The 14,241-nt window shown below is 38.6% G+C and overlaps 1 protein-coding gene across 1 annotated transcript; it reads right to left on the bottom strand.

Annotated features, from left to right (window-relative positions):
• Positions 1-610: 610 nt before the first annotated feature.
• LOC145482541 (uncharacterized) lies at positions 611-12,493 on the bottom strand. The gene is made up of 12 exons (XM_081461135.1): positions 12,020-12,493; positions 11,487-11,543; positions 10,948-11,074; positions 10,359-10,448; positions 10,068-10,198; positions 9,093-9,167; positions 8,830-8,878; positions 8,166-8,406; positions 7,479-7,774; positions 6,115-6,436; positions 2,591-2,657; positions 611-1,015 (listed from the first exon to the last, which is right to left on the bottom strand). The coding sequence occupies exons 1-12, from the start codon at positions 12,117-12,119 to the stop codon at positions 741-743; spliced, it is 1,830 nt and encodes a 609-aa protein (XP_081317261.1). The 5' UTR covers positions 12,120-12,493; the 3' UTR covers positions 611-740.
• Positions 12,494-14,241: the final 1,748 nt, after the last annotated feature.

Here is a 14,241-nt window from a genome sequence, read left to right as displayed (position 1 = left end):
TGGAATCAACACAACACACAAACTCTGTCACGGCTTGGTTTGAGGTTAATTGATCCGATTAGTTTAAACCAAGATTTTAATCACCAAGTCGTGTTTCCTGCCGGGTAGGTCCTAAACAGGAACTGTCTGGGTCACAGAATTCAAACAACCCGTTTAATAACTCAAACTTAAACCAGTGTAAGTTTTAAGGAAATGGTATCAGCTAATTTAACCTACAGTCCTTGTAAACAAGACCTTTTTTTGCACTAGTTAGTTTGATTCACATTCTTTGCTGCCACTTGATTAGCACTCTTTGTACCCTTATAGACCCTTCTAGATGTGTACTTGTTTAGGATAATTTTAATGTTAATCTGAGAAATCTTTTTTATTTGTTGCCATCCCTGTATGCATTTCCATGGCCCGGGTATTAAGCCACAATGATTAAGCTGGCCTGTCCAGCAGTTTTCCAGGTTTACACCCCCTCCTCCCCCTCCTCCCACTCCTCCCCCAATTTCCTGTACATTTTATACCATTCACTAGATTATTAAATTAACTAAAAGTGAATGACTTGAAATAAATGCATACCAAATCATTTTGTAGGTTAACAGAACACCTTATCTGTTCTAAAGCATCAAGAGGGCGTGAAGGTTGCTCACAAGCCAAACTTCAAACATTTTTTTTATCAGTGCACACTAAAACAATCTGCAAATTGATGATAAGGTGGAAGCCTTATTTCTTTCCTTCTCATCGATGTCCCAGTTCTAAAACAAGCTAAATGCAGCAGATCTGTTTGATTTTGTGTTGGGAGATGTAGCACCAAAGGAAAAGCTGAACTCATCAGATCCTGGTGTTTGTTGATTAGGTGTAGCATCTCCAAAGATGGAACAGCCATTCAATGCAGGTGACATGCTTGTTCCAAAGAACCCTCCACCATTGCTACTTTCTCCAGATACTGGTGGTCCAAAGAGGTTTGTTGTTTTTCCAGCCAAATGAAATTCACCACCTGTCCCAGTGAAGAAGGCATGAAAAGACAGCTCTCAATAACATCCAAGGTTATTGCTAAAAAGCTTTATCATTTGATAGTAAGGAGGGTTATCCAGTGACTTCCTCCTTGACTAAACAACTTTAATATGAGGCTCAGAATGTGTTTTTCCAGGAAATATCCACACTCTTGCCTTGGGATGGTTTTTGGATTAATTCCCCCCCCCCCCCCACCACTATGTCTGCTAGGTTTATTCCATGTTGTTATGGTTTGAGCAGACACTGCCATCCAAGATAAACTGATCTGCCATAAATCATTTTACAGGGTAGCGTTACATGACAGAAAGACAGCTGGGCCTAGGGGTGAGGGCACTCCCAGAAAAATTGGGCAGGGGTGTGCAGCGAGTTTCTTGAAACCCTTTTCCTATTTCAGACAAGAATCTTTGATTTTCTCTACCCTATGTCTGACCCAACTCAAAATTCAATCCCATTTGACTGGAGCATGTGACAAGCCATTGCCACATATACACAGTTTGCATAAACCCTCCAGAATTTTTTTTTGTTTATTTTTAATGAAAGAAAACTGAGCTCCCGCCTCAATATAAAGTTTAATTTGCATTCATGCACTTGCCTCTTTTTCCCCACAATGCACTAAGTTTATTGCCTCCAAATTAAATCTCTCCTTCCATTCCTCTTTCTAGAAATTTCAAGCTTTGAGAACACATAATAAATTGACGAAAGGAAAACGCACTTGTCCAAGGAATTTATCTAGGGGAAAGCTGATATCTTCACAACTCTCTCTTTATATAATCCCCCACTGACCTCTTCAGATATATTAATATAAGAGGCCTCAAAATTCCTTACAAAGTTGCATAATCCATTGCGTGGTTTTTATGGGATTCTTTTTAATGAAGAATTTTTAAAAATAAAACTTGAGTTGATTTAGTTCAAAGATAAACATAAAAGAATGCAGAGATAATTTGGAAGTACACATCTTCATTGGAATTATAATTCTGGCTGGAATGTTGCTTTATTTATTTATTTTTTTTCTCAAATTTTTGATCTTGTCATGCCGATGTCTAGGTGTTAGCAGACAAACCAACAAACATAGTTTAGGACTTTTAGAGCACTTTTTTCCTAGATGCTGCCTTGACAGAACAGAGTTCCAATCTCAAATTTGCTTGCAAAATAATTTAAATTTTACTCCTGGATTTACATCAAGTAAAATCCTTGAAACTTCTGAACCCTAATTAAATGTAAATTTTAGCAGGAAAGGCTTAACAATGGCCTGCAGTGCAAAAGCATGTACATTGTATTGGTCTACACATGACCGTCATGTTTGCGGCAAATTTTGTGTGATGCCTCTTGATGTACATATTTAGTTTCATTGCAGCTCAGTGTGTTTGGTGATAGGGTTTGCCCTTGTCTACTTAGTGCAACAATAACACCTTTCACCAGAAGTTTTGCCACTGGCACAGAGCACCTTATCCCCACCTATTAGAATCAGCTATTAACAGTTATGATAAATCCTGCTTGCTGAGAATGAATGCTGTTGCAATATTACACAGTAAGTTTGAATCATGGTCAACATTTGATACTGATAGTATTTAAAACAAAACGTGTAACTAACCAGTATGTCCTGGATTATTTCTTGTCTCTTGCATGTTGAATAAGAATGGTGCATTCTCTGTATTTGCCTGAAATTCGTCAAAAAAGAACATACCCATTGAATGGTGGACAACAGTTGTCGCACTTATTTTATAACTTCCAGGTTACTCATTACTGTGAAGACCCTCCCTGTTATTCATTCTTTTGTCATTTTTATTTTGCCTACCAGTGTATAATATACATACATACTTTTAATAGACCCTTTGCATAAAAAGGTGCCTAAATTTGAATAACAATTCTTATACATCTTAAGCCCCACAGTCTGAGTCATGTGAAAAATCCTTTGTCTGGAAACATAAGTATGCGGCTAAGGATGTGCAAAGTATTGTTATTCAAATTTAGGCACCATTTATGCAAAGGGTGTATTAATAGGGGATGTTTGAAGGTGTAACCCAAAAGCACTGACTCCCAGTCTGCAGACTACTCTAGCAACTGGTCCATTTACTACCCCTACAGACCCCCTCTATGGACCACCCCAAAGTAGTGTAAAAATAATAAATGAAGATTTCACTTATGGCTTGTCTTATACATTTTATCATGTCGGTGAAATTTCTAGTGTTACACTGTGCAAATGTAACAGACTTGGGTTTTTGATGCCCCCCCCCCCCCCCCCCCGCCCAAAAAAAACAATTGCCTAAAGGCTGTTTTTAGCACAAGGAGATGCTGATGGCAAAAAGAGGGAAAGTTTTTACCTTCCATTCAGGGCTCAACCTGGCCTAAGTCTGTTACATTTGCACAATGTAACAATCAAAATTTCACCAACATGAGTAATCTGTTGGAGAACTCGTAACTGAAGTATTTATTTATTATTTTTATTCTTTTTTGGGGTTGATCTGTTAAGGGGGTCCATGGGGGTAGTCTGTGGACTGGTCCCTAGGTAGTCCACAGACCTGGCACAGGGATTGGGAAGGTCAAACGGGCCAATGAGCCTATGGCCCATGGCACTGGAAAGTTGTGGGCCATTTTTAAAAAGTTTGGGCCATTAGGGTAAATAGATGGACCATAAAAAAATTTTGACAAACAATACGTAATTCTTGATTGCTGTTGTTTTATACTTTTTACTGGACTTCAAGCTAGGTTTAAGTGTACAGTCACAGAATATAGCTAACACAAATTATATAACCTTTCATTGAGGTTAAACTATACATTCTGAACTGGAACTAATTAAACTTAACACACCAACTCTGACATCAACATCACTGAGACATGCTCAGTTTTAGATTTTGAGTGACAAGTAAAGTTACATTATTTTACAATTTAAAACTTGAGCTATGTATGAACTGTACAGTATACATACCACACCTGTAGCTCTCTAATAGTTAATGAAATGTTAACGAAAAGTTTTTTGTTTCGCTTGGGAAGCTTTGTTTTGATCATTGTTTTTAGGATCACAATTCGTTGTGGCAGGCTCAGCATTGATAATGCAAAACGGAGACAATCTCTGAGTCTTTTCCAATTTTGGAAATTTCGATTTTGGAAGCGTATTACAGTCGAACCTCCGGTTGTAACCACCTCTCCTCGGCGACCAGTTTTCCAAAATATCAAAAGTTTCCCAGTCAAATCACTACATTGGGAACCTCTTGTAAGCGACCACCTCTCGTAAGCAACTGCGACCACTTTCAGAGCTAAATGTTTGAAATTTTCTTTTGTTTGTAACCTCCCGTAAGCGACCACTTGACAGATAATAGAGAGGAAATTAGATAGTAAGGTGTTGTAACTTTCTCATATTCCTAAGAAGCACAAGAGACGGAAGTTTCTCAATGGAGAACCAGATTTTTTTCTCAAAATTGACTTTTCACATGAATAAAACATTGCATCACCATTGGTGCATGGGGTAAGTCTCTGCAGTTACCACATTCTAGTGAGGAAAAATTTCAATTCAATATGGTCTAAACTCTCCTAAGCAACCACCTCTCATAAGGGACCACCTAGGCTTGACATTTAGGGTGGTCGCTTACGGGAGGTTCGACTGTATTTGGCTAATTATAGTGTGGAAAACATTCAAATCATGATTCTATCATCAAAAACAGAAAGCACAGTCCGAGTAAGGGCTCTGGGGAGGAAAACAAAATGAACGCTTTTATAACATCCATAAAAGAGAAAAGGCATTGTGATTTCCTGTTTGTTTATTTGTCATTACACTGAAAATTTCACAAATGAAAATCCTTTCCAAAAATAGTGCATATTTTACCAGCTGTTTCGCAGCTAGGGCACATTGCAGGCCCGGTAGGTACTTTCATAATGCGTCATTTCATAGGTGTATGCACCATTTGCACATGGCGCATAGCCTTCCCAATCCCTGCCAGTCTGTAGTGAAGGTCAGCAGACCTGCAGGGGTCAGTGTTTTTGAAGAGTTTCCAGTTTGTCAATTTTCTGTCGTCGTCATCATCATCATCATCATTGCCTGTAGCCCCGTCTGGGGCAAAGGCCACCAATAAGCACCCTCCAGTGATCACGGTCCTGGGCCAGTCGTCGTAGTTCTCCCCACATGTAGCCATTTCTCCTCATGTCTGCCTCTAGGTCACAGTGCCACAAGTTTCTTGGTCGGCCCCTCTTCCTTTTCCCCTGAGGGTTCCAAGTGAGGGCTTGCCTTGTGATGTTAGATGAGGACTTCTGAAGGTTGTGGCCAATCCACTTCCAGCGTCTTTGAAAGATGTCAACTTCTATAGGCTGCTGTCTCATTCTTTTCCACAGATCTTGTTTGCTGATGATGTCTGGCCAGCGTATCTTAAGAATCCTTCTGAGGCAGGTGTTAATGAAAGTCTGGATTCTTTTCATAGTGGTGACAGTGGTTCTCCAGGTTTCAGCTCCATAGAGCAATACAGGCTTCACGATGGTGTTAAAGATCCTGATTTTAGTGCTGGTGCCGAGAAGTGATGATCTCCAGACATTCTTCAGCTGTTGGAAAGCTGCTCTCACCTTGCCCATGTGAGCTCTTACATCAGCTTCTGTCCCCCCGGTGTTACCTACGATGCTGCCTAGGTAAGTGAAGCTCTCCACCTCATCCAGCGCTTCACCTTCCAGCATAATGGGAGTATCTGTGACTGTGTTGATCTTCAGGACTTTACTCTTTTTGATTTTCTATCATATTACACATAAATTTAGAAATATTTTGCTCAATTTGTTTCAACAACTTTGAAATAGAAATAATTTTACATAGAAGAGTTATACTACTGTTAAGGCTCCTTGGGAATTTAATACTGTGCTTCATATCTTACAGTGCGACTACTCCAACCAAGGCCACCCGACAAAATTTTCCACAATTAGCAAATAAAAATCATGAAGGTTAACAATAGTTTTCCAACAAATTATCCATGTAATCAAGCTGTTCATTACAAAAGTAACAGATTTATGGTCATTTTGGATAATTTGTTGGAAATTGTGTCAGGTGGCCTTGGTTAGATTAAGTTGCAATGTATCAGTGAAATTCAATCAAGTGAAAATATCATTGCTCCTCTGCCTAACACGCTGCTTGAAGCACCTGACCTGTTCCTTCTCTTTATCCACAGAATTGTGGTCAAACATTGGCCGGCTTTGAAAGAGAAAACCATCACCAGGTGACTTGTTTAACTGCTGGATCATGTCTGAATGCATCTCAAAATTAAATGGACTGTTGATCACTTCAGAGCTTGGAGTAAAACCAGAGTTTTGATGGCCTAATGATGTTGGTGTCGAGGGGAAGACTGTTTCTTCCTCATTAAGATGTGATGTGATGTTGCATGGACTTCTGGTTGCAGCTGTGGGAACAAATAACATCTCATTTACTATAGCCTTTTTTTGTTTCTTGATACACCTTGTTAAATGCAAACTACATTAAATCAGTTGTTTTCAGGTACTATGCTGTTGCAAGTTCATGTAGGACTTTCAGATCATGGTTTAATGGGTAAAATAAACATGAGAGTGGACATTGAGTCTTCTGGTACCTTCTCCCCTGACACATATATTTTGATTATTAAATAATAGATTTAATTGAAGAAGATTTTTTGAAATTAATTTTTTTCTGCCAATAGGCCTTTTTAGCTTGGGCAGCTTGTTTTCCCATTACAGACTAGCTATATGATATTCCCTAGAGAATTGTTCTTTTGTGCATCTGAAGATTATTTATTCATATACATGCAACTATTTGAAAATTTGAAAGCAAGAATTTTCAAGGGTATTATCACATCATCTGAAATGGGGCAACAAACTGCCCAAATTAAAAACGTCTATTTCTGTTTTCTTTCTTTCATACCCTCCCTCTCTTGCCTCATGTGTTAAACTTTCTTGCTCCCCACCCCCAAGCTTGTAGTGGCAAGACTGTTTGTGCAATTGCAAAATTTGGCAGCAAGTTTAAGTCGATGAGGTTCTTAACCCGGTTTCTGTAGCATGAAGTGACTAGGAGTATTTCTACTCCCCACTGGATGGGATGCTAGTCCATCGCAGGGTTACCCCCGGCATTAAGTTCGCCGGTACCCATTTATACACCTGGGTGGAGAGAGGCACTGTGAGAGTAAAGTGTCTTGCCCAAGAACACAACACAATGTCCCCGGCCAGGGCTTGAACCCGGACCGCTCGATCCGGAGACGAGTGCACTAACCATGAGGCCACCGCGCTCTACTAACAGAGCTTAAATTACTTTGCCTTGTGGAAACAACAGAGACTGCAAGATAGGTAGTGTAGGCCCCTCTTTCCCAGTTTTCTGTGTCCCACTCTCTTCTCCCTCACACACATGCACATAAACAATCATGGTTCAAACACACAGTTATAAAGAATAACAATGAAAGAGGACATGAATGCCTGGTTGTCGATACTTTTGCTTGTTATAATATTTATATCTTTCCTCATAACAGAGGAACCTAAACTTACAGCACCCACTTTTTTCCAGTGACTCATTTGTATTTTGAAGGTGTAAATGAATGCGCCCTTCATCCTGGGCAACACTTGTTTGGTCTTGTGTAAAACATCTGCTCTGTTGATCTGATGTATCTGGTAAATGTTCAGAGTGAAGTGTATCTGGTGGTGCAGAATCCTGTTGCTGGTTGGTCACATTTCTGCATTCACATGACTCAACTTCCATACCTCCATCCCTTTGACTTTGCATCAAGGACCTGTTGTCTACCTGTGGACTTGCCAGCTGCAGTGTTGCTCTCACTGGAGTATGAAAAGACTGAAGTGGAGTGCTTGGAAGTAGATCTGTTGAAAATGGTGTTTAGTTTCATTTGTCCTCTGTTTTAAAGGGCCCCTTCCTGCAATGAGGTTAGAGCTAGCGAGTCGTATTTTGACAAAAGGGCCAATTGGCAAGATAAACTAAGATAGATACAAGTAGGAGCACACTGCTAGAATGTATCATTTGAAAACAATGATACACCCATCATGGAGAATCTTAAGTAAAAGTCTAGCATGAGTCTAGAATTAAAAGTTGAACCATAACCAATCCATGGGAGTATTTATTGTTAAATGGCAGCTGAACAAAAAGGTCTTTGTTTCAAAGTAAGACAAAATTATAACCGTGGTTGGGCAGTGCACTTTCAGAAGTGATTCTTGTATTGTTTTCAAACATTTGGTCCCTTGAGAAGTTGCTGAGCGCTAATAGAACTATTGAGTTTAACTGAATGGAGGCAATTAATTTTTTTTTTTGCTATGGCTATGAAATATGTAATACCATTAGGTTGGGATTTGCTGCTTTGGCATTCCCTAGATGAAGATGTTCTTGCCCGCTCTTCCGTTGAGTTCTTTATTTTGGTAGCTATCTGTTGAAGACAGTCTTCAGTCTTTCTTGTTTCAAGATTTAGCTCAGCCCTTCAAGTTGTCAAGGAATGTCGCCTGGTAGCTAAGGGCCTTTCAGACAACTTATTAAATGAAGGCTGTAGTTATAACTTTGATGTGGCTCTGTTTCTATTCCAGTTTCTATTGCATTAAGCTGCTAGGATTATTACTGCATCCCTTAGGAGAAAGGTAGTCCATCATATATATATCAGAATCACTACTGACAACACTTACATCAGGATCATTCAGGGATTTTTTTCCAGTTACTCTGACTGTCCCACTGACTGAGGTTATAATAAATATTCATTGATAAATTCCCTGATTCTCTCTTGTTTATTGAAAAGTTGAAGTACTGTTTAGAAAGTTTTAGTTCTTTCGTTTGTCAGATTACTATTGCTAACAAGTTTTGATCTTTAGTGCAATGTACAAGTGTACTTAAATTAATATATTGGATACATCTTGACAATGACTGGAATTGCTGATGTTATTCCCTTCTCAGCTGATTCTGAAACAATAAATTAAATATCATTGTAAGATTTCTTTCAAATATGAATTTGTTTGATTTTCCTATGCTGATTAACCATTTCCTGTCTTAGTCTGTTCTTACATTATTATTTGTTTTCACTAGAAATTCAAACACTCTCCAAGTCATTAGTTGTTACAGGCTGCTATTCAGATTTTCTCTGAACTTATTACACACTCTCTGGCATCTTGAGTACCTTCAATGTTCTTCTCTTTTTCCATACTTGAAATGCCAGTCTCAAGTTCCAGAACCTTGAATTTCATTGTCTCCACTAAGAAGGGCAAAATGAAATGAATAAGGAAAAAGAGGTTAGATATTCCTTTAGTAACGAACCTTAACATTGCAACTCTCATGAAGAAAATTCAGAAAATTCAGTACAGAAAACAACAGATCAAATACTAAAACCTTAACAAATTCCTTTAAAGTGGTACTATGATCAAATTTTTACCCCTTGAGTTTTTAGGTGCATCACATAGAATTCCATGAAAGAATAAAAACTCCATTTACCGTTTGCAAATATCTGCATTAGTTCCGGAGATAATTAAGTTTAAAAAAATCTGTAAAATATGCAAATGAGATGACTGATGACGTCATACACTCAACCCAATATTATATCAAGTATATAAATAAAGCTAACTCAGTCAATTTACAGCACAGACCATTGAAACTTGGTAGGCTAATAGTTATACATGAAACACACCTACGACTATAAAAAACTCTGTTCCCATGGCAACTTACTCTTCTCCAGTCCCCACCCACTTGATTTCAATATGTTAGTGATTTGCAGCTCGGAAAACATTAAACGAGGCCACAAACTCTAGCTAACATTTACATACTTGCTGGATCATGCATATGAGGTACCATTAGCAAATATCAGAAAGGAATGCTAAAGGTGGCCAGAAAAGCCTTGAATATCTCTGGAACGAAAAGAGATATTTGAAAATAGTAAACCACATTTTCCTTCTCATACAGACTACTTGTTTATGTTTTAAAACGGCTTAGATAGGAAAGATGCGATTTTCGTCATAGTACCACTTTAATAGCTAGTAATGTTAAGAATAAGAATGTTTCTATCTACATTTATCAAGGAGAAATGAATGTTGCCTGTCAGGTGAATCTTGTAACATCTCTGTAATCACTGCAAGTAATTACTGGTTGGACAACTGCTTACATTCTTCTTTGCTTTGCATTGCATGCTTCTTTATCTTTGTCAGTTCTTTTGCATTTGCCTTATTTTCATACTGCTTCTTGTACATGTCCCATATTGCTTCGTACTTTGCAAGAACAGTTTGGTGTTCCAACCTAAAAAATAAATCAAGTATTACATGTTAATTATTTTAATACTTGCACTATCTAGTCCAATAACTTTTCATTGATGTCAGTTTAAAAATGCACTAAATGTTGACAGTCAGATAAGGAAATTCTAGATGTATTCAGAAGAGATGAAATTTCCAACTCTTGCCTGACTTGCTGCAGTTTTGCAAGCACCATTTCTTTCTTTTTCTGTAAAGCTTCTTCATGTTCTTGGAGAACACTGTTCGTTCGCTTCAAACTATAGGTGAAGTGAGAGAATTCGGCTATATTAACCTATTTGGCCAATATATTAATAACATTTCTTCTATTAGACAGCATTTGGAAGTAAGACTTCGTTACCATGTGTTATAGTCACATGATGCACAAGCTGAGTGTTTCATCGGTTTCTTTAGAATAGATAAAGAATCTTGTACCCGGCACTCATCTTATTCAGTGATATCTTATTTCTCATTTTTTTTCATGTGACATGATGTTGATGGAATGAATGAGAACCCCTTACCCTTTTGTGTACCATTTTGACAGAAAGGGTACCGCTTGCATTGACCTCGCTATCGCTCTGTCCATACGGCAAAGTTTCGGTCTTAGATTTTCCCCTAAAGACCTTCTTCTTGGTTAATAAGTTAAAGTAGTTGGTAAAAAATACCTTGGAAAGCCCAAACGGAAACCCACCATCGGCACCGAATTCGTCGAGATAAGGTTAGGAGTATTTTGTAAAAATTGAGATGTAAACTCATTACCTTTCGCATATCTCCCTGTTTTGTGTAAACTGTTTGTGTAACTGTTTAGCTTCCTCATCAAGTTGTGTTGTGCACTTTCCTAGCTCTTCCGTTAGACGAGTTTTCTCTTCCAACTGTCTCAGAAGAGCTAAATTTTAAAAGTAAGTCAAAACTTTACTATTTAAGCTTAAGGAGAGAGAGAGAGAGCGAGAGAGAACTTATTAATTTGTCGTTACAGTATAACAAGTTTTGTAGTTTAGAGAGTTTTACCATGTGGTATGAGGTAGTATGATTCCTGTACGCAAGTAAGTTTCCAAACGTAGCAATCAACTCCTTCAAAATATGACGTTTTTGAGACAAATTACTTTCGATAATGAGCCTTTTCCGAAAATATGTCCACACAAAAACGCCTTTCTTCTTTTTGTCTTTGGGAAAATTGCTGTTCTTGTCTTATACAGTAAACTTATTGGGAACAGAATTTACCTACAACTCCTGAAAAGGTGGAAAGTTTGCCAATTTCCAATAAAATGTACGTAAGAATTTAACGCATTTATACTAACCTGCATATCGTTGCTTTTCTGTTTCGATTAGTCTCACTTGTTCTGAATTTTCAAATTCTGTTTCGAGGAAAAATTCAAAATAAATTTAAGCTTAGGAAATATTGAAAATATTGCAATATTTAGTCTTGTCCCATTTTATACCGTGAGTTTTTTTGTCTTATTAAACCCCACGGTAAACATCTGAAACTCATTGTAACCTATAAAATTTGCACATGAGAAATGTGGATTGTCTACCATAAGATTATCTCAGATAATCTTTTAATCCCTGAAAACACGGTTCTCATTTTGTAAATGCTTGAGGTGTTTTGAAATGCTGTCGTCTCAAAAAAAAAGTTACTTGAGGTTATCAGTTCTCAGCTCCTTTTACTACTAAGAAAGGAAAATGCTCTAGCGATGAACTCGTAGTCAATGACCGAATAGAATTTTCACCTTTTAGAGTAGGTTTTGGAGTATCGCTTCAAGTTGGCAAGCGAGAGCCACGAGCAAAGTGATCTATGGCCGATTTTTTCACTAAATTTTCGGACCATGTTTACCTGCTTTATGAATGAGCTGATCAATCCCTGGTGAACACTGCTGATGCTGTGTAAGTAGGTGTCGAGGAATGACTGGAGAATTTAAATCAGAGGTCTGCATCTTCAAGATTAATATAAACAATCTTTGACTACTTGCAGGCAATTTTTTAGTTGACGACGTCGTTGGCGAGTCGTTTTTCCTTCGTTGTTTTCCTTGCGCGACCTGCGACCTTGACCGTAAGTTTTGGCGACAAAATTTCCCGCCTTTTTGCTGAGGCGCCACCGCGGCACGCCAACCTCCCACAGGTACCTCCTATGTCCCCTCCCCTCCTTGGGCATATTTCGAGTCGGGTACAAAATTTTAACTTCAAGTAAGGTAAGGATATAATTGAAAAATGTGACAATCCTATTCTGCATTAGTTACCGATACAAAATACTGTAAACTTCCGAAAGTAGCGACCCCTCGAAAGTAATGAGCCCTCCGAAGGTAGCGAGCCATACAAGACAAGCGGGGACTAGTTTGTCGTTACCTGCAGGCTGGTAAGGGGGAATACCGGTACTTAATCACTTTCTCGCCTGACTGGAATGAGGAAACGTGAGAAATACTTCCAGGACGGGGTAGAAAGCGTATGTTTTATGTCACTAGAAAGATATGTCTTCGAGTTTCGAGCAGGCAGAATAAATAAAATAAAGAAGAAAGAAAACAAACTGCGCAGAGTACCCTCTGGAGTTTTTCTATCACCTGTTACCCACTTTTCCGTCCAACTCTTTTTAAAATTAAAATACCACTCCAACTAGCTCCCAATCGTTGGAAAAGTATCACGGCCAACCTCCAGCCCAACAGATGAATAACTTTTATTTCAGTTTAACACCTCAAACCTTCGAACACAGCTGTCTAGAGTCGAATGCCACTAGAAGAAAAAACCCTTGAAAACCCGAAAATAACTGAGATTAGCATAAGTGGAATACAGCCGGGTATCTGATCTCCTTCGCAGCCGCTCTGGGCGGGCCTCTGGGCGAAGTGACGCGAAGTTCCCAGTCCCCACGCGGCTGCTTCAAACTGACATACATTCATACATTGTGTTCTTGAAATACCGCTTTCATTTCCTTGCAGAGGTCCGCATCCCCTTTTGAAAATCGTCGAGGAGAAGGCCCTGAGGACGAGGTTGAGGTCCGCACCAAATATGTAAACCAATCAAAGGGCACTCAGGGTTTTCCCGGGAAAGAGACTGACCAAGACGGCAAGCTACGCTGTGATTGGTGCAGCGTATATAATAACTAGGCGCTGATTGCTTCAAGTAAAAATATGGCAAACAATGGAAAAGGAATGTATGTCCGTGTGAAGCAGCTTTGCTTGCCTTCAGGTTTGCATGACTTTGACCCGAACGGTCGCGAAGGATCGAGACCACAGCCTATTCATGAAACGTCTTTTTACCAAACGGTCATTTTCTGCTTCGTTTATTAGCATGCACCGGCTTGCAGATGACACGGACTATTCGACAACTTGGTCAAAGCATTTAGTGCAAATCTTAATTTCCTCCGGGCAATTTTTTCTTCATATCGTGAAGTGCGAAAATAAAAGACTCTGGCATTAGCAGTCCTTTTTTTGGTTGGACCGGTGGGCTCCATCGCTCATTCCTTTCTGTTTGACCACTCGTCTGATTAAATACGGTAGGCTAACAGTCTTTTTGTAGAAAAGCCCTTCCCCATTTAAAGGAAGCAAGGATAGGGAGAAAGTTAGGGCTTGCCACAAGTTGCTCAGTAACTTTTTGGCAACTTTTCTTATTTCGAGCAACTTTTTTTGTTTCAAGCAAGTTTTTGCATTCTGAGCAATTTTTGCATTCGGCTCTCGATATCGGAGCAGCATTTAGTACTTTAATTGGCCATGCTTCCATATTTTACAATGTTTCAGTAGACAATTTGTGAATTTCTTTGATTTTTTTAAATTTTTTGAAAATTTTTTTAATTTTTTTAATTTTTTTCAAAATTTACATAATTTTTTTTAAATTTGATATTGATGCATAGTATTTACTCATACGTACTGTGAACAAATTTATTTAACGACGCTGGTTACAACGCAAAATTGCACAAAAATGCCTAGAAATGTTACTTTTGCTGTACAGATTACACATTTTTGCATCAGACCAAATAAAAGAAGAGAGAAACAAAAAAGGTTTTGGTTTTTTTAGCAACTTTTGAGCAACTTTCGTTACAAAAAGCAACTTTTGACTGAGCAACTTTAG

The sequence above is a fragment of the Orbicella franksi genome, chromosome 3 (genome assembly GCF_964199315.1).
Source record: "Orbicella franksi chromosome 3, jaOrbFran1.1, whole genome shotgun sequence".
Taxonomy (NCBI): Eukaryota; Metazoa; Cnidaria; class Anthozoa; order Scleractinia; family Merulinidae; genus Orbicella; species Orbicella franksi.
Note: the sequence above shows the minus strand (reverse complement) of the source record. Positions and strands in the feature narration are given on the sequence as shown.